At 43.7% G+C, this 19,778-nt stretch overlaps 1 protein-coding gene across 11 annotated transcripts in view; it reads right to left on the bottom strand.

The window, feature by feature from the left end:
- The window catches only part of adgrl3.1 (adhesion G protein-coupled receptor L3.1), a 135,726-nt gene that overhangs the window by 72,223 nt on the left and 43,725 nt on the right, over positions 1 to 19,778 (bottom strand). For all 11 annotated transcript variants that reach the window (XM_034203300.1, XM_034203302.1, XM_034203303.1 and 8 more), the window contains exon 4: positions 14,362 to 14,575. In XM_034203300.1, coding sequence (XP_034059191.1) covers positions 14,362 to 14,575 — 214 coding nt within the window. The remainder of the gene's footprint in view (positions 1 to 14,361; positions 14,576 to 19,778) is intronic.

The raw sequence follows: 19,778 nt of genomic DNA, 5'->3' as shown, positions 1-19,778 counted from the left end.
CTGTCTTAACCCACTTAGCTGCAGTTTCCCAAGTCACACCCAGATATATGTGGTAGGCCTTTTATTGCTTGCTTCTTTCTCCGTCTGTCCTCTCTCCCTTCTTAATATCTTTCTCATTCCTGCCTCCCTCAGGGCGTCATCTCCAGCCTCCCTGTTTCTCCCCAGATCCCTCCATCCTTAAGCCTGTGCTGACGTCACCATTCTGTCTGAGCCACTAGTCTGAGTCGGATCCAAAAAATACTCCCTTATGTCCCCAGTACCTCCATCTCCTTCGTATTTTTCTCTCTCTTTCTGTTATACTAATTTCCTCTCTGCCAATGTGTTTATCTGTCTGACAAAACATAAAAACATCAGCAAAAATTCGCAATCCACGTCTTCTCTGCAGTTCGACAAATGACGAATAGATGCAGAACATGCACATAACCCCCTACACGCACCTTTGCAACCCTTTTTAGTTTTTTTTAAACATAGAAAAAGCTGTATATTATTTCCCGTGTGGTTTTCTTAGTGTTGGCAGAAAAAGCAATTGTTTTAAATTAGCATGACCACATCAAAACAAAGCAGTGGCCTGGATACCACCTTGCCTGCTGGCTTTCTTCCCTGCAACGTGCAACACGTACACAGACACACAAACGAACTATTCTCTAACAAAGCCGAGCGGTGGCAGGCAGGGAAAGAGAGAAAGCGGCGATGCTGCAGTGGGTGCTGCTGTTGTTATTTTCTCTGATGTTTTTCACTTTGTTTGGCAGACCTCCCTTCACTCCGTCTCTGCCTCTATCCCTCATATAAACATAACTGATGATTTGATGAGGCTGGCGCTGGCTGATGCAGTGTGTGTGGGTTTGTGTGCGCATATATGCTAGCACATGCATGTGTCTGCCAGAAAGATGTAAGATAGAATAAATATTTGCGAGTGAGTGTGTGTGTTTCCGGCTGCATGTGTTCCAGTGCAGATGTGTTGAAGAACTATATAATTACAGAGCAAGTGAAAGCTGAGAACTAATCCTCATGAGTTGAAAGAGGTGTCTGAGATTGAGTGGCGCACAAAGCCTCAGCACAGTCTTCTGTAATCATCATCTGAATAGAATCAAAGCTCTGCAACACCGACTGAGTCAGAGTAACATGCTTAAAACATACAGTATTTCTGGAATGGTATCTGAATATCAAATAATATCGGGGCGCTGTTGATATGTTAGCAGAATCAGGTGTGAAAGTTACTTTATACCCATAATATTAACTGTGCGTTATATTCAGTAACTGTTAATGTTAATTATAGCCTGAGTTTTCGTATTTATTTTCATAGGCATATTGTTCGACTGTCAAGTCTCATCATATTCATTATTATAATCCTCACTGACAAGCTGGAGGCACTTTATTTTGTATTCTATATATTGCTACAGTAGTAAAGTTTTAATTTCATGCATTTAAATATCCCCTTTTGTTGTGTGCTGTCTGAAAAATCCTAACATATTTAATGTAGATATAGCTTATTGTGTACTGTGCGCTATACTTTTCCTTTCACCATTTTATTTGTATGTTATAATTCTAAGTGTAAAGTGCGTACTAGTGTATATAATGCCATCATAATTTTGCTCATTTCAAATGAGCCTTTTGCTGAAATATTCCACATTGCAATACATTGTTTAGATGCGAGTGTGACAGTACAGTGTTGTGGCTATATTGTCTATTGGTAGTAGAATGTGTGAATGTGGGTATTTTGGATGCAAACAAGATATTTTTTTCAAATTCGTTCTTTTTAAAGTTTCAACATCTTGAAAAAAACAACAATATTTAATCCCGGAACTGCTTTGCAACTCGTTTAACTTCCTGCATTACTGATTGTCTCTTGGCCCTCTCTTTCAAACCAGCAAGAACATAGATGCCTTCAAATAATGTGACATCTCTTTAAAAGTTGGAGATCCCTCTGAGAGTTGTGCAGTGGGCAAAACATACAGTGTTAACTGATGAAGTATATGATTTGATCATTTTATTTAGCTTGGGTTGTTGCAGGAAACAGATTGGAAAACTATTTTTGTTGTTGCTGTTGACAGTTGAACTATATGAACACAGAATAAGGCAGATAATGGGAGAAATGGTTTAACACACTTTGGACTTTATCAATGGATATTAAAAGGATTTGATGTATACATTTAGGGATATTCCAGCCTGGTCTCAAATATCTTGAAAAGTCTCTGAGTCATGTGTTTCATCAAGCATGGGTAAACTTTCTGCTTCACGATACAATCATAAAAGCCTGCCCACAGCATCATTATTGTGAAGGGGGCTGCTTCTGCACTAGCGGCAAAATATTACAAGTAAAGATCAGATATGATGTTTTATATAACATGAATGCGTTTGCCTTTTGACCACGCAATCATCAAGATTGATTTATGTTATTTCACATTGCTGTGTCTTAAATGTGATACATATTTATATATTTAAAACAGCATAAATCATACATTTCCCTTACTGTTGGCTATTCTATGTCGCTGCCGTTTGACAGGAAGTTATTCAACATTTGGTTCCACAAACAATCAGATTACCCTTTTGTCATTTGACGAGAGCTATACTAGATGATAACATTATAAATTGCACTGTGCTAGCAGTCCAAATTATCCATAGAAAAAAAGCAATACAATATTCCGTAAAGAAGAAAAAAGAATCACATGATGTGCTGATTATTAAGCGTGTAACACATTCTGAAAAGAAATACAATTCAAATCCCCAAACTGGGAACAACTAAGCGGAGAGAATGAGCCGTTGGAAAAGCATAAAACAAAAGAAAGTTTGTGAAAATAATCCAAGGAAGGGGGAGAGATGATTTCACCGGGCTTTTTATGTCCTGCGGGAGTTCAGGAAACCCATTTGACAGCAGACAGAGCATAGTTACTGTATCTCGCTACAGGATAGAAAGCTGTTAGGCCGGCCACACACACATACATACACACAAACACACACACACACACACACACACACACACACACACACACACACACACACACACACTACACACACACACACACACACACACACCACATATGAGATTCCGCTGCTACTGGCCTCGTTTCTGCTTTATTAGCTCCCTGATGTGGTTATATACACACATATACAGTAGGGCTACTTGGGGATGGACACATGGAGTGATGGAAACCGTGGAAGGACGCAGAGGAACTGGGATGTAATACGTAATTGAAGAGTGATGCAGGGATTGTGATTGACAGAGGTAACGCAAAAGGAAGGAAAAAACATGTCTGTGTGTGTTTGTGTAGGAAGGTCTGTGTATATGTCTACCAGCGGGTATAGACAAGCAGACGCATCACATTCTGTGCCAGCACCACCACACCAGGCTTACTAAGAAATGACAGATCTATCTCCCTTGTTCTATTCCTCCCACACACATACACACCAGCAACACACATATACATACATACACAACAACACTCCTCTGCGGTCCCTGAATACGTTTCTGTCAGCTCTCGAGCAGCCTGTCAGACAAGCCACAGGTAAAATAATGTTGTTTTCCCTACTGGGAAAAAGCTTTGAAATGTGTTACATTATTAATATTTGGCTGGAGGATGTCATTATCTCCTATTTTTCTCCCATCCTGTCCAAACATGTCAAGTGTCATTTTTTGACATACAACATGTAGATATATATAGTGTATGTACCTGCGTACTTGTATTCTCATGCTAGGTGAGAATGATTGTCAAATTATAAATATGAAGTGGACAGAAAATGTGACACATGGTTCAGCCCTTAAGGTTTATCGTAGAGGACAGTGAATCATATTAAAAAATATATACAGGACACTATCTTTTAGGTTACTGAACTGTTTAACAAGTAATAAGTGATTATTTGTTAACATAACATGTCCTATCATCAACAGAGGTACTCAAATAATGCACACAGAAACACATTATGGCCTCTTTCCTGCAGGCAGGCTCACGGCCAAGTACAGTTTTTTAAGCTTCGCGATCTCTACTCTCCTCTCCTCCCCTCCCCTCTTCCACTGGTAACCATGGCAACTTCCACGTCGTCCGATTCCAGGACACACTAAAGAGTCTTCCTCCTGATTCCACCTAGCAACATTCCTGTGCTGACATCCCTGTGTTACTCTCTGCTTTACATATGTGTGTGTGTGTGTGTGTGTATTGCTCTACGTGATACCTTATTCTCCACAGTTTAATCCAAGATCCCACCTGCCTGCACAAACTCTAAATCCTCCTAAAGGCTAAAAGACGAGTAGCATTTCAGACAGCTGGGCTGTCGCTCTTGGTTGGTGAAACGCAGAGAAGCGTGTAAGACAACATCGCCAAGACGACGAGCCACGCCAGACCGAGACACTGTCTTGTAGGATTTAGTCAGCCTCACCTCATGATGCACAAAAAAATGAATGCTGTTGCGTATATGCGTTTTAGGCTGGGGCAGGAGGGCTAGTCCGTGTGTCCTGGTTTAGTTTTGCACTTCAATGTCAAAGTAGCAAGTCTGTCAGGGAGCCAGTCACTGTCTTCATGTCTGAGGCATGGATTCCCATGCTAGGTTCTGGATGTGTCAGACTTTGTGTGTGTATGTAGGAGAGAGAGAAAATAGTCTCCACTGTCCGACCCTTTTCTCCTGTCGCCACAGCTCTGCTAACCTTAGTTATCATGCTTCACCGAGCACCTAAGCTACATGGCTGCCTGAGAATGTTCCACACACACACACACACACACACACACACACACACACACACACACACACACACACACACACACACACACACACATACGTGTGTGTCTGTGTGTGTGTGTGTGTGTGTGGAACATTCTCAGGCAGCCATGTAGCTTAGGTGCTCGGTGAAGCATGATAACTAAGGTTAGCAGAGCTGTGGCGACAGGAGAAAAGGGTCGGACAGTGGAGACTCTGACATGTAGAAATACAGAGTTTTTGGGAGAGCAGCACAGCTGTCAGTGAGGGTGAATATATATTGGTGTGTGAATGAGTGGATAGAGAAAGCAGCTATGTGTAAGGGACAATAATATTATATAATGATATGCTTACAATGGAACAATTGTGTTCATTGCTGTCACCTATCTGAAGGCGAATTTGTGTAGGTGTGTTTCCGGACTGACTGTGTTCCAGAATCTGTCCATCTTTAAGTGTATCTCCACTTCTAAGTTGTATCTAGATATGTGTGTGTGTTTGTGTGTGTGTTCATATACATGTATGTGTGTGGGCCCTAATTACCGCACTGAGCAAGGGTGACAGTTGGGCCCCTAGGGTGCTGTAGGGCATCTCCTGTAACTGTGGTGACTATATGAGGGTGGCTGGCAGCATTCATGCATACACACACTAACTCACTAAGTAGGACATTTCCAGATATGACCTAATTCGGTGGGAAGCAGGGTAGTTAATGGAGAGAAGAAAAGACGAGAGAACAGACTGAAACTGAAAAGATATGAGGAAGATATAATACCAATATATAAGTGTAAATATCCTGGTGAGTCCACCTCTTTAAGGCATCACACACATGCACACACTCACACTAGTCACAGCCTCAATTGCCTCAGTGCAACATTTCCATTTGGCAGATAATATTGTTTTTGTTCTTAGAGTCACTGGGCTGGAATAATGATCAAAGATGTAAGATGAATGTTTGGGTGGAGCGCATTCATTTATCTGTGTGTCTGTCATCATCTGTTCCTCCTTTCCCTCCTTCAGCTGTGTTTACAGAGATAGATTAGACTCAAATGTAGAAGACAGATGATGTGCAGGTATGCCTGATTAAAAAAAAAAAAAGAGGCAGACTGTATGACATAGTTCACTGGTTACAAAGTCTTGGACTGCAGCACATGGCTAGCACTAGATTGCACTCCGTGATTCAAATGGTTTTCTATAATTCAGAGAGTCAAAGGGAAAATAATTTCAGAGGTTCCTTTACAGTCTCCCGTGTGAAAGGTTCAAACGTACGGGTGCAGGCTCTCTAGCACACACACACACACCATACAAAAGCAGATAGCCATACATGTAAGCTTTTCACTCACACACACACACAAACGGTTCACACACTGGCACACTAGCCTAGTGCTTTGAAGGCTGAGACTCTGTTCCAAAGAGACAGGCTGCCAGAAGAAGTTGACCGAGCTAAGGAACTGATGAGCAACTCTCTCAATTTCTCTCCGAGTGTGTGTCTATGCATGTGTGCAAGTGTATGAGCATGCATGCATGATCAACTACGCCTGTTTATGAATCCATGCATGTGTAATCGTTGATGTGTGCACAGAGGGCTGGTGCATAGATGTCTTGTGTTTACAGGGATCATGCAACTTGGTAACCTGGGGACGCTAAAGGCTTGGGTTTAATCTAGAGATGGATGTCTCTGTGTCCTGGCTCTAATGCAGTTTCTCCTAATGGTGCTAATATATAGAACACATAGTGTAAAATACAGGCAGCAAGCTGCACCCAATAAGCCCATGCATTTCAGCCTCTACCACACCTTTCCCCCTGAGAGGGGAAAATAAAAAAAGTGAATTGAAAAACAGGAAAGGGCAATGAAAACTAAAACAGATGGTGAGGAAGAAAAGAAAGTGACAAAGAATGTGAGAAGTAGGGGGTGAGAAGCAATTTGAGGAATGAGAAAACGGGAGAAAAAACTGGAGTGACGAAAATTGAGATGCCAAGAGAGTCATAGATTGGAAACTAAACATGGTGTCATTTAACACTTCCAAAGGCAAAGGAGAGAAATTAAGTGAGAAGGGGGAATGACTCCCCTACTTTGTGTTATTTGTGGTTTTCCCCTTGTATTGAAGAACTACTCACTACTAACAAGGGGACAAGATGGGAGGGGCATTTTCTACCATTGTAGACTATTTGATAGAGGAAGCAAAACAGAGTTTGTGTGCACTGTCTACACATTCTTCAGTGTCCGCACTTCCAGCCTCAAGTGGCAGAATGCGTGTGTGAGATGGAGAGAGTGCGCTGAAAGGTATTCGGTCCATGAAGCACTCAAGTATCAGTAAGGGACAAGGAGTGCATTGTGAAGCATCTCCGTAGGAGCCATCAAGTCACTTTTATGTCAATAGATGGCTCTAACTTGCAGGCATTCCACCATGTTGGCTCTCAGCTCTGTTCCTGTTCAGAATTGAACAACCCGAACCTTCCAATGCTTCTGTTACCCTGAGATAACGCTCCACTGTGACACTTTAATGTATACTCAACCCAACCACAACATCCACGATGTAGCCAGCTTGGCTTCTTTAAAACAGAAAAAAGAAATGTGATCCCAAACCTTTAACGAAAACACATATAGAGTGCATTAGAGGCGACTCAAGCCAATGCAGTGAGCCTAACAAAACAAAAGATTAGAGTAATGCATGCATGATCAGTTTACATTCAATAAAGGCAGGAAACTGCCTTAAAACTAAATTGCTCAGAAGCCATTTTGAAATAGAGGCATTTCAGTTCGAAACACGATAAAACAAAGTGAGTCATTGAACTGAGGCCAGTATATCGCTAAAACAGATTAAGCGTAACTTTCATGGCCACAGCTTCGTTTCCCCTTCAACCCAGTGTATCCCAATGGGGAGATAATCTGGGAAATGCAGCGATATCTGGTCCTCTCTAGGTTGCCTGAGAAGCCTTGTGAGACCCTCTGGAGATATGAGGCTTTGATATCAAGACCAATTATGTGGTATGGACACACACACACACACACACACACACACACACACACACACACACACACACACACACACACACACACACACACACACACACACACACACACACACACACACACACACACACACACACACACACACACACACACACACACACACACACACACACACACACACACACACACACACCCTGGCCTTGGAGAGTGGTAGAGAGGAAAACAAAGAGAGAATGTGATACTGAGGAAACACTGGGTAGGCGGAACATGCTCTGATTTTATCAGCCAGTCGAGCTGGACTTGAAAACCAGAGACGATACAGACATAGAGGGAATGAGAGAGTGGAAACCAGACAGGCTGAAACAGACTGAAGAAGAGGGGGTGTGAGTATGGGAAAGAGCTAGAAAACTCACAGTCAAACACCCAAACCAACTGCAATGTGTGGAAAACCCCCGATACAGCCTTCAACTCGACCATACAATATGCAACACACTGCATGAGCGTATCTTTACTTTACTGTATGCATCGATACACAAAAAGGCAGCTATTTGCAACAAACACATACTGACAATATGTGATAAACAGTTGTTTCCGGTCTGAGTCACCTCCATAGAGGATCCCTCAAGATTACGTTTGGCCTCTGGCTCTGCTAATTGGAGCTTAAAGTCTGGTGTAGCCTCTGGGCAGTGTATGCTGCATGTGGCACATGCTGTGTGTATCTGCGTGTGTGTGTGTGGCTGCGCATGTGTATAAATTATGTATGGCAAGGGCTGTAGGAGAGTGGCCACACAAGCAGCTGCCAGAGCGAGTGGAGAGCCCGAGCCAGGCCAAAGCAATTGCAATCAGAGCAGCGCCACATGACACAGACAGGTGGATTGATAGAGAGACAGCAGAACGGGCGAGAGGGAGGAAGATGACAGCAATATTGAGACAGAAAAAGGATGAGAGAGAAAACAATGGGACAGCAGGAAAGACATGTGATCTGAAATATTGAGGCACTAATGGTGACATTAATGAATTATTTACAACCAGATATTCTAATTTCACAGAGCATTGCTTTCCCCTCATTGCTATTTTTGTTCTACAATTATTGCCAGATAATGCTCATCATCATACCTGCGTGAAACAAAGAATTAGCCATGCATAATACAGCTCACCATAAGACCACTGCTTCATCATTTATAGCCTGTACCAGTAAAAGTAAGACAACAACTCTTAACTATCAAGTTATGGAAATGAGATTAACTCACTCTTAAACATGGGTCAGGATATAATTGGCTAAAATAGCTATTATACCTTACTCACATAACTTTTTACAGTAAAATGGAGCAACAGTCTGACAGCTGCTTCACTCCCTCAATACATACACATTTTCTTTCTATACAGAACATCTATATTTGTTCAGTATATGTTGTTTGGACATCTAATCGTGTAGCTGTAAGGTGTTGCCACAGTTTGATGAATATAAGAGTAGCATGTGGGTGTCGCTGTGTGGTGGAGCGACAAAGGGAGAGAGGTGGATAAGCAGACAGCTGCTAAGGTGCAGGGGTTTGTAGGAGTAGAGGAATGAACAGTGAAGTGTTTGAAGTGATGCTGTATGTACAATGCAGGTTTTAGTTTGTTTATGCATACATGTTGCTGCTCTTAAGCATTTAAGGATGTGTTTATATTTTCTATTGAAGTAATCCAGAAGAACACACTTTTAAAAACACCATTATTCTATTGGAGAACTTGTCAAATTCAATTATTTGTCTCTGATGTAGTTACACTGTGGTGTTTGATATCATTTTTGGGATATGGCTTTGACTTACATCCGACCATTTATTCTAATAGCTAGAAATACGGAGAAATAAATTATTGCTAGGCCCTATCACCCTGCCTAAATGTAACTTTCATTGGATTATAAACTGCAAATTATTTTTCCCTGTCTTCCGTTGCTGTGCTCCTCACCACACTGTCAGGAGAGGAGCCTATCGCACTGGCCAGCTGTGGAGGAAGTGTCACCTGAGTCATTTCTATTGTGTGATAAGGTTCTACAGTTGTAGGGCATTCTACAGGAACTGCGAGCACCGGGTGGGCTCACAGGTTAAACTGGTTTCCACAGATTTCCCATCACCTCTCTCCTTGTTTCTGTTACTCTACGTCTGACAGGTGAGATGCACTGTTGTGCTGGTTTTTTTTCATTGTTGTTGTTTGCTGTCAGCTTGGTGAGTGGGTTACGTGTGAGTAATACAGAACTTCACAATTGATACTTTAGCAGGCTGAATACTAAATGAACAGTTACACGCCCATAGCTTGGATCTCTGGACTGAGAGGTGTCTCTAGTGCAGTGCAAAACAAGTATAACAATTTAACAAGCTTCTTTTTTGGCTCATCTCTTTGTGCCAGCCTTGTTCATTTTTGCACCAAGGCGCACCATGAGTCAGACGTCATTGACAATACGCAGAATTCATTATTTCAATGGGTTTATCAAATGTTGTTATACAGTTCGCACTATTTCTATTTCAATTGTATTTACATTTTTGCACATCTCAAAACATTCTCTTGCACTATTTTATCATTTATTATTATTTTATTGTTGTATTTGTATTATGTCATATTCATGTTGCACGGTTGGAGGAGCATGTGATAGATAGATAGTTAGATAGATAGATAGTTAGATAGTTAGTTAGATAGATAGATAGTTAGTTAGATAGATAGATAGATAGTTAGTTAGATAGATAGATAGATAGTTAGATAGATAGTTAGATAGATAGCTAGATAGATAGATAGATAGATAGATATATAGATAGATAGATAGATAGATAGATAGATAGATAGATAGATAGATAGATAGATATATAGTTAGATAGATAGATAGATAGATAGTTAGATAGATAGTTAGATAGATAGATAGATAGTTAGATAGATAGATAGATAGTTAGATAGATAGATAGATAGTTAGTTAGATAGATAGATAGATAGATAGATAGATAGATAGATAGATAGATAGATAGATAGATAGATAGATAGATAGATAGATAGATAGATAGATAGATAGATAGATAGATAGATAGATAGTTAGATAGATCGATAGATAGATAGATAGATAGATAGATAGAAAGATAGATAGATAGATAGATAGATAGATAGATAGATAGATAGATAGATAGATAGATAGATAGATAGATAGATAATCATGTGTATTTTCTCCATTCCTGTTCATGTGTCTTCTCGCAATTATCACTGGCCCCGTGTATCTCGTAATCGATATAACCGGCCTGCTCTCGTCTATCCCACATGCTCCACTGAGATCCAACATCTAGTTTCAGGTGGCCTGTGGAATTGCCCATCAGCTGTTCCTAAGGCTGACTTCATCTCTGGCTACGCCTCCCTGCAGTCTCTGGATTTCCTTGCTCTCACTGAGACCTGGATTACTCCATCCAACACATCCACCCCAGCAGCTCTCTCCACTGCATATTCCTTCTCCCATACACCCAGACCAACTGGCAGAGGAGGTGGCACTGGTCTCCTGCTCTCTCCCAAATGGAGCGTTTCCCTCTTCAAGCTACCTAACTTCACTCCTTCCACCTTTGAATTCCATGCCGTCACAGTAACCCATCCTATACAGTTAACCATTGTTGTTCTCTACCGTCCACCAGGCGCCTTGGGGGACTTCTTGGAGGAATTAGATAATCTCCTCTCACACATCCCTGAAACTGGCCCTCCCGCTGTACTTCTCGGAGACTTCAACCTCCAGACGGGGAAGATAGACAAACTAACATCTCTGTTAACCGCCTTTGCTTTCTCACTGTCTCCGTCCCCACCGACTCATAAAGCTGGCAATGTCCTTGATCTCATATTCTCAAGGAACTGCGCTACTTCTAACCTCTCTGTAAACCCGCTCCACACATCCGATCACTTCTTCATTTCATTCTCTCTACCCCTTTCCAAACATAACAAACTAATCTCTTCTCATCCTGCACTTGTCCGCCGTAACCTTCGCTCCCTCTCCCCCTCTACCTTTGCCTCGTCGGTGCTCTCAGCCCTCCCTTCCTCTGACTCGTTCCAACTCCTGCCTCCAAACTCTGCTGCAGAAACTCTCCTCTCTACTCTCTCATCCTCTCTGGACTCTCTCTGTCCTCTCACATCTCGGCAGGCTCGTCAGTCCCCTCCTGCTCCCTGGCTAAATGATGCACTGCGTGCTAATAGAACCGTCCTTAGGGCAGCAGAGCGGAAACGGTGGAAATCCAAACACCGTGACGACCTCCTAACCTATCAAGCTCTCCTCTCCTCTTTCTCTGCTTCGATCTCTCAGGCAAAAAGCACTTTCTTTCAAGATAAGATCCAATCTTCCTATTCCAATCCTAAACAACTATTTTCCATCTTCTCCACCCTCTTGGACCCCCCCAAAGCCCCTTCTCCCTCCTCACTTCTGTCAAGCGACTTTGTTACCCACTTTGAAAAAAAGGTTGATGATATTCGCTCTTCTTTTTCTGACTCACCTTTACTCACCGCTGGGTCACCAGACCCTCCTTCCACCAACACACTAACCTCCTTTTCCCCTCTCTCTCCAAGTGAGGTTCTTACCCTCATTACCTCTGCCCGCCCTACCACCTGTCCTCTGGACCCTATCCCTTCAAACCTCCTTCAGACTATCGCTCCTGATATTCTACCGTTTCTCACCCACTTCATCAACACTTCTCTAACTTCTGGTCACTTTACAAACAGTCTCAAGGAGGCAAGAGTAAACCCTCTCCTAAAGAAACCCACTCTCAACCCGTCTGATGTTATAAACTACAGGCCTGTCTCTCTCCTCCCGTTCCTGTCTAAATCACTTGAACGCGCTGTCTTTAAACAACTCTCCTGTTATCTCAATCAGAACAACCTTCTGGATCCGCACCAGTCTGGTTTCTAGGCAGGTCACTCGACAGAAACTGCTCTCATTGCTGTCACGGAAGAACTGCACACTGCCAAAACTGCATCCCTCTCCTCTGTCATCATCCTGTTGGACCTGTCTGCTGCATTCGACACGGTGAATCATCAGATCCTCCTTCGCACTCTCCAAAAACTTGGAGTTTCAGGCTCAGCACTTTCCCTCCTCACCTCATACCTGAAAGACCGTACCTACAGGGTGACTTGGAGAGGGTCTGAGTCCGACCCTTGTCAATTAACTACAGGGGTCCCTCAGGGCTCTGTTCTTGGTCCCCTCCTCTTCTCCCTGTACACAAACTCGCTCGGATCAGTCATTAGCCCGCATGGTTTTTTCTTACCACTGCTACGCTGACGACACCCAATTAATTCTGTCCTTTCCCCGCTCAGAGACCCAGGTCGTCGCACGCATCTCTGCTTGTCTAGCTGACATCTCTCAGTGGATGTCTGCTCATCACCTCAAGCTCAACCTTGACAAGACTGAGCTGCTCTTCCTTCCGGGAAAAGATTGTCCCACTCTTGACCTGACAATCAACATCGGCACCTCAGTTGTTTCCCCGACTCAGACTGCAAGGAATCTGGGTGTGACCCTAGATAACAACCTGTCCTTCACTGCAAACATCGCTGCTACAACCCGTTGCTGCAGATACACGCTTTACAACATCAGGAAGATACGTCCCCAGCTGACACAGAAAGCGACTCAGGTTCTGGTCCAGGCTCTCGTCATCTCACGCCTAGACTACTGCAACTCCCTCCTGGCTGGTCTACCTGCATGTGCCATCCGACCTCTGCAGCTCATCCAGAATGCAGCGGCTCGTCTGGTCTTCAACCTTCCTAAATTTTCCCACACTACTCCGCTCCTCCGCTCCCTTCACTGGCTTCCGGTAACTGCTAGAATCCACTTCAAGACACTGGTACTTGCTTACCATGCTGCGAATGGATCTGGCCCTTCGTACATCCAGGACATGGTTAAACCGTACACCCCAGCGCGTGCACTACGCTCTGCATCAGCCAAACGACTCGCTGCGCCCTCGCTGCGAGACCCAAGTTCCCATCGGCGAAAACACGTGGGTTTGCTGTCCTGGCTCCAGGATGGTGGAATGAGCTCCCCATTGACATCAGGACGGCAGATAGCTTGCACATCTTCCGGCGCAAACTGAAAACTCATCTCTTTCGACTCCACTTCAAGCGATAGAACTATTAACGAAGCACTTTTATACTAATAAAGGACTGGCTTATCTAAAGCCAGTTGAGTAGCACTTGAAATGTTTTTGCTCTATGAAGCCTGATGTACTTATATGATTCTGTTTTCTTCAAGTTGTATTTTGTTGGTCGAACGCACTTATTGTAAGTCGCTTTGGATAAAAGCGTCAGCTAAATGCAATGTAATGTAATGTAATAGATAGATAGATAGATAGATAGATAGATAGATAGATAGATAGATAGATAGATAGATAGATAGATAGATAGATAGATAGATAGATAGATAGATAGATAGATAGATAGATAGATAGATAGATAGATAGATAGATAGATAGATAGATAGATAGATAGATAGATAGATAGATAGATAGAAAGAAAGATAGATAGATATATAGATAGATAGCAGTAACAAATATAATGCAGTTGTATAATGCATGACTTAAGTTTTTCATTACCATATCTACACTGTAGCTACTGTGCACATGACGATAAAGCCTTGAATATTGAATCTTGAATCTTCCGGCAACCTTTCTACACAAGAGCTATCTCGAAGCACAAAACCCATTGCAGCACTGATTCAAAGACACACTGACCTGAGTGACATGATTTTGTATGCATCAGGCAGGTAACAGCGAGTGTTCTCCATCTGGGCGGGGTCCGAGTCGCAGATCTTGTCATCGGTGCGGCCGTAGTTGGCACTCTCGATCATGATGACGTCAGTGCCGGGGCAGCGCAGCTCGATGGGGTAAGACTCACATGACAGCTCCCTCCGCACCACTGCCATAGGGATAGGGGCACGGCCACCGGCTGGAAACAAAGACACAAACACACACACATTGGTACAAGGTTAATGCCCCTGCTATACTGAAACATGCTACTTGTTTTTATGTCTGTCTTTGAAATATGTGCAGTGGAGGACTAAATTGTACAAGCATAAAATGTGTTCAACTAAGACTGCATTTGTACCCATGTCATATAGACTAATTATCCAGACTATGTGAAAACAATAGCATCACAGAAGATTATTGATAAGGGCATGGCCACTGTCGCGAGTGAACCGACTTGGTAATTATTGTTTTGCAGTTAGCAGTTTTAGACATCACTCTAGAGAATAATTGCATGGAAATGTTAACAGGCATTTAGTGCTGCAGAGATTATTTAAAGATGGCAATGCCTAATTATTCTGAGAAGTTTCAAATTCGCGGCAAACTGTACATCCACTCTTACTGTCCTGAAAGAGGAAACATGTCATTAATTCCAATGAGATTGAAACCACTGATCTGCCCGGATCTTTTTTTTACTGCCGCTGCTTTGCTTCCTTGCTTGTTTAATGATTAGAACTGGTGAAGACTGTCTTGGATAATAAAACATCTGAACAGAGCAAACGGCAATCAAGCTGCCATCGACTAATTAAGTTTAGATATCTTATATCCTATATGCCTAGAAATCTTCACAAAGGGAGCTTGCAGCAGCCTCTGCACTGCAGTTTTCACCTGTGGTGCAAAGATGATGGGACATATGCTCTAAATACTCCCATCTGAGACAGCACACGCTGTAAGCTAAAACTACATCAAAATTAAGCAGACATTTTTTTGCAGCTATACGTCTAGCATGCCTCACCTTGCAGCAGGTGATGCTATCACATCTCAGACCTTATACATGGCCGACCTTTTTGACATTGTCATTGTTAAAAGCATAGTTGAAACAAATGTCCTTAAAGAGGGCTAATTTCCATCAAGTATCCAGTATGCCATATTCCAACACCTGGAATCTAAACCTACTCAACTGCTAGGAATATAGACATTTTTGATGTTATCAATAACACATTTTCCTGCTGACTCGTCATATCATTTAATGTGATGTAAAATTGATCTCTTGTGGTCAACCAGTATGTCATTGTATCGCTTTTTGCCATATGTGGTACCTATCTTAGTAGAATAATTGTGTTGATTATTAATCAGTCAATGTAACATAGTTTGACTTATTGTTAGACAACGAATATGTTAAACGATAAAGCATGGGTTAGTTTATCTTCTTTGAAATCTAACTTAAATTCAGGTATATTATCCTGCTTACAATTATGTGCATGATGTATATTTGAAATAAAACTCCATTGCCATCCCAAACACTAAAACTACAAGTAAAGCATGGTACCCATCCTGATTTATTTTCAACCTAATGAAATAAATTAAACACATATGGCTCTTTTGTTTGTTTTATTATCCTGTTACTTATGTGTACATGACCAGATTAGATATTTTGATTACAGTAGCATGCTTTGATATTGATGGTTTGGGGCTGGATGTACCCAGGGATATTGGTTGTTGTGGTGCAGCTTGGTTGTTGTTATTCTCTGTTTCTTGAGAGCAGTGAGCCCTGGGAGCATCAGGCATCCTCCCTTGATAGATAGATAGGTTATCAGCTCAGGTGTTTGCTTGTTTTGTTTAGCGTTGCTACTTTCGACCTCCTTTTATTGTAAGGTAGATTTGATTGTGTTTATTTTTACACAACATATATTTTGACCTCATCTGAGAATTGTAGCTATATCTAGTGCAATATACATAATATACATTGTCCCTGTTGAGTAAACAAATAAAATATATTAGGATGTGGCTACACGCCCAGTGATCGTGACTGCTTGTTGCTCCATCGCTTTTATTTGTATCGTAGAATTAATCTTGTCAAGGTGTGTTAAATGCACATACACATGTTCGCATACGTGTGAACACACACCCATTGAACAGGCGACTAACCGCAATTTATCACACAGACCTATAACATCCGAGGCCTGGCACCACCTTACTTGCTCTCCCTGTCATGATAACCATAGCAACCCTGTCCTCCCTCCCTTGGCTCCCTCATTGGCTGAAGGGGCGTCATGGTTACACGAATGCAGCAAAGAATCTGAATGAGCTCAATGACACTCGGCTCGGGCTCTTCTTAATACTGCCCTTCACAACATCACGCACACATACACACACACACACACACACACACACACACACACACACACACACACACACACACACACACACACACACACACACACACACACACATGTAGGCCTAGACATAAAAATGCTCTGAGGGATAACATGGAGAGGGAGAAAAGTGTGTGGTGCTGGTACCTGAGGGCACTACATCGATAATAACAGGCGCTAGCTTAGAGATAAGACTGATATATAAGTGACATTTACTGAAAATATCCTTTATAATGAACACACACACACACACACACACACACACACACACACACACACACACACACACACGTATATGACTCAGAGGTCGCATTAACCGAATATTTTCCGTCTATAGCCGCATTCACACCGCAGTACTTTTCCCACTTTAGTACCGATATAGTTCCGAAATGTCGCGTTCACACCAAAAAGAGCCGGAACAAAAATTAGTTAATCAGAACCTTTTGTACCCCCTTTTTTGTACCCCCTGCTAGAGAGCAGGTACTTTCGTGGGAGAAAAAGGTTCCTATGTCTGATTGACTGGGTGGAATGCAAACCACGCCCCGTAAAACTCTCAAAAAGTTTTGTGAAGCCGCCATTTTATTATCCTTGCATTAGCATTATTAGCATTAGCCCAGCGCACAAACACAGAGAGATTAATTTATGGCAACACAAAGAGCGGTGGAGATGAAGAGGTGTCGGCGTTCTGGCGATTTACTCGGAAGGCTTCAGTAGAAGCTGCTGGGACTTCAGTAGCTGGCAGCTTCTACTGAAGCCAGTCCCCAACTCTGGGGACTTCCAGCCGGGGACTTTGGGCGGCAGTATACACCGTGAAGTTGTTTGCGGCCTGCCAGTAAACCCAAAGCAGAAGAAGAATAAGTGACGTCAGCGGCTTCATTTGCCTAATCCTTCCCCAGGAACTTATTCCGGTGTGAACGCGATCTGTACTTAGTTCATGAGAACTAAAGAGTTCTCATTAACTAAATTCTCATGAACCTTTGTGGGAAAAGTACTGCGGTGTGAATGCGCCTTATGACGGAAAAATCTGAAAGCAGTCCGTCATTTTGACAGATTAGAACAAACTCGGAACAGCGCCAAAGTTTCCCCGCAGCGAGGCTCCGGTGTTCTCATTCATAACACTCGATGTCTCACTATGGGATGCGCCTCATCGCAGAGCAAACAGAAGCATCAATCTCATTACGCCAATCCTGATTGGCTGGTGATCTTGACGTCAGCGTCAGGGAATTCACCCCCTATAAGTAGCTTGCGCCACGACGCATGCGTCATTCAAACACCTCTTCTCGCTTCAGAGCACATCTCTATAGTAGCCGGACAAGCTTAACGGTCCACAGACTGAACCCAAATATAACCATTTCGGTCGATGGGCGCTCGCCGGCTACTCCTTCTGCTTCGCAAGAAGACGGTTAACTAACTAACGCCAGTTAGTATTAAAATCGACCTCGCCGTTTCTTTCCCCGGAAAGTAAGGTAAGGTTTTGATTTTTCTCAAGCTAGCTACGCACCTGTTGCTAGCTAGCTTCCCCTTACTACCAACACCACGGTAGCGAGGACGCTTTTATTTTTCTCTCTCACGGAGGAGAAAAGGATTAGAAGTATATTGACACACCAGTCAATATTCTTTGAGAACAAAGGACCCACACCGTCCCTTTTTCTCCGGATTAAGGACGGGTTGGTAACACTTTTTCTCTCAACGACGTACCTGTTACGAGCGGGTCCTCTCCATGCCACGAGGCGAACAAGATGGACGCCTCTCCCCCTCACACCAGAGGAGTCAAGGACTCGGAGGCTCGGTCATGCGGCTGCGGGTTGAAGATAGCAGGCACAGACTCACAACAGGTCTGCTCGTCCTGCCTCGGGCTGGAACACGCCCAGGAGGCTATCGACAACCCCGGCTCGTGCGGGCATTGTGCCCGTTTCACCCGAAAGAGCCTCCACCGACGGCTAGCACACCAAGCTAGCTTGTTGGAACAGGACTCCCTCATGTCCACTGATTCGCCGTTTGGCAATCAAGACACGGGGGCGTCCGCTGCAGAGACTGAGCCCCTCACTGTGTCGGTCTGGGGCTCACTAACAGCGGCAGCTGCGGAACCGGGATCCCATGCCGTGTCAGGCCGGGACCCGGTGGCGGCAAGAGACGCGGGAACGGAGCCCCACGCCTCACCAGGCGGGAGCTCCCGGCGAGACCTCACCATGGTCTCGCAGAGACCTCCAGCGGGCGCACATAAATTACCTGGAGCTTTTAGCTGTGTTTCTCACCCTAAAACGCTTTCTGCCTTTCCTCAGGGGACATCACGTCCTCGTGAGGACAGACAATACGACCACAATATCATATATTAACCGCCAAGGGGATTTGCGTTCTCTCCAGTTACACACACTGGCGCGCAAACTGATCCTATGGAGCGGTAGACGTCTCCTCTCTCTGAGAGCGACGCACGTACCGGGAGTGATGAACCTCGGGGCAGATCTACTGTCCAGAGGTATACCACTTTATGCAGACTGGACTCTACATCCAAGGATTGTGAGCCAGCTGTGGGTGCGTTACGGCAGAGCCGCGGTGGATCTGTTCGCATCGAAAGACAACGCTCAGTGTCAGCTGTTCTTTTCGATGCGCGATCTAAATGCACCATTAGGCGTGGATGCACTCGCGCACGATTGGCCCCCGGGCCCCGGGTCTGATACCCCCAACTCTGGCCAGAGTGAGAGAGCAACGCCACACACTTATCCTGATAGCTCCGCACTGGCCAGCTATGTACTGACTAGCGTAGATATATCAGCTGCTGTGCGGGCAGCCATGGCAGCTCCCACTACGCAGGGACATACTGTCCCAAGCAGGGGGGGCGATCTTTCACCCACACCCAGAGCGCTTGGCTCTATGGGCCTGGCCCGTGAGTGGTACAATCTGAATACAGTGTGACATGAAGCTGATCCCTGGCAGCTGCCAAGCGAGCCAGTGGCACTCATGCGCTATCTGTACAGTCTTCATGCACTCATTTCGCCCCAGGGCAAACAGAGTGTGGTTGAAGCCCAACCC

This window comes from Gymnodraco acuticeps, unplaced genomic scaffold (genome assembly GCF_902827175.1).
Source record: "Gymnodraco acuticeps unplaced genomic scaffold, fGymAcu1.1, whole genome shotgun sequence".
NCBI lineage: Eukaryota > Metazoa > Chordata > Actinopteri > Perciformes > Bathydraconidae > Gymnodraco > Gymnodraco acuticeps.
The sequence above is the reverse complement of the archived record's forward strand: the minus strand, read 5'-3'. Positions and strand labels throughout refer to the sequence as shown.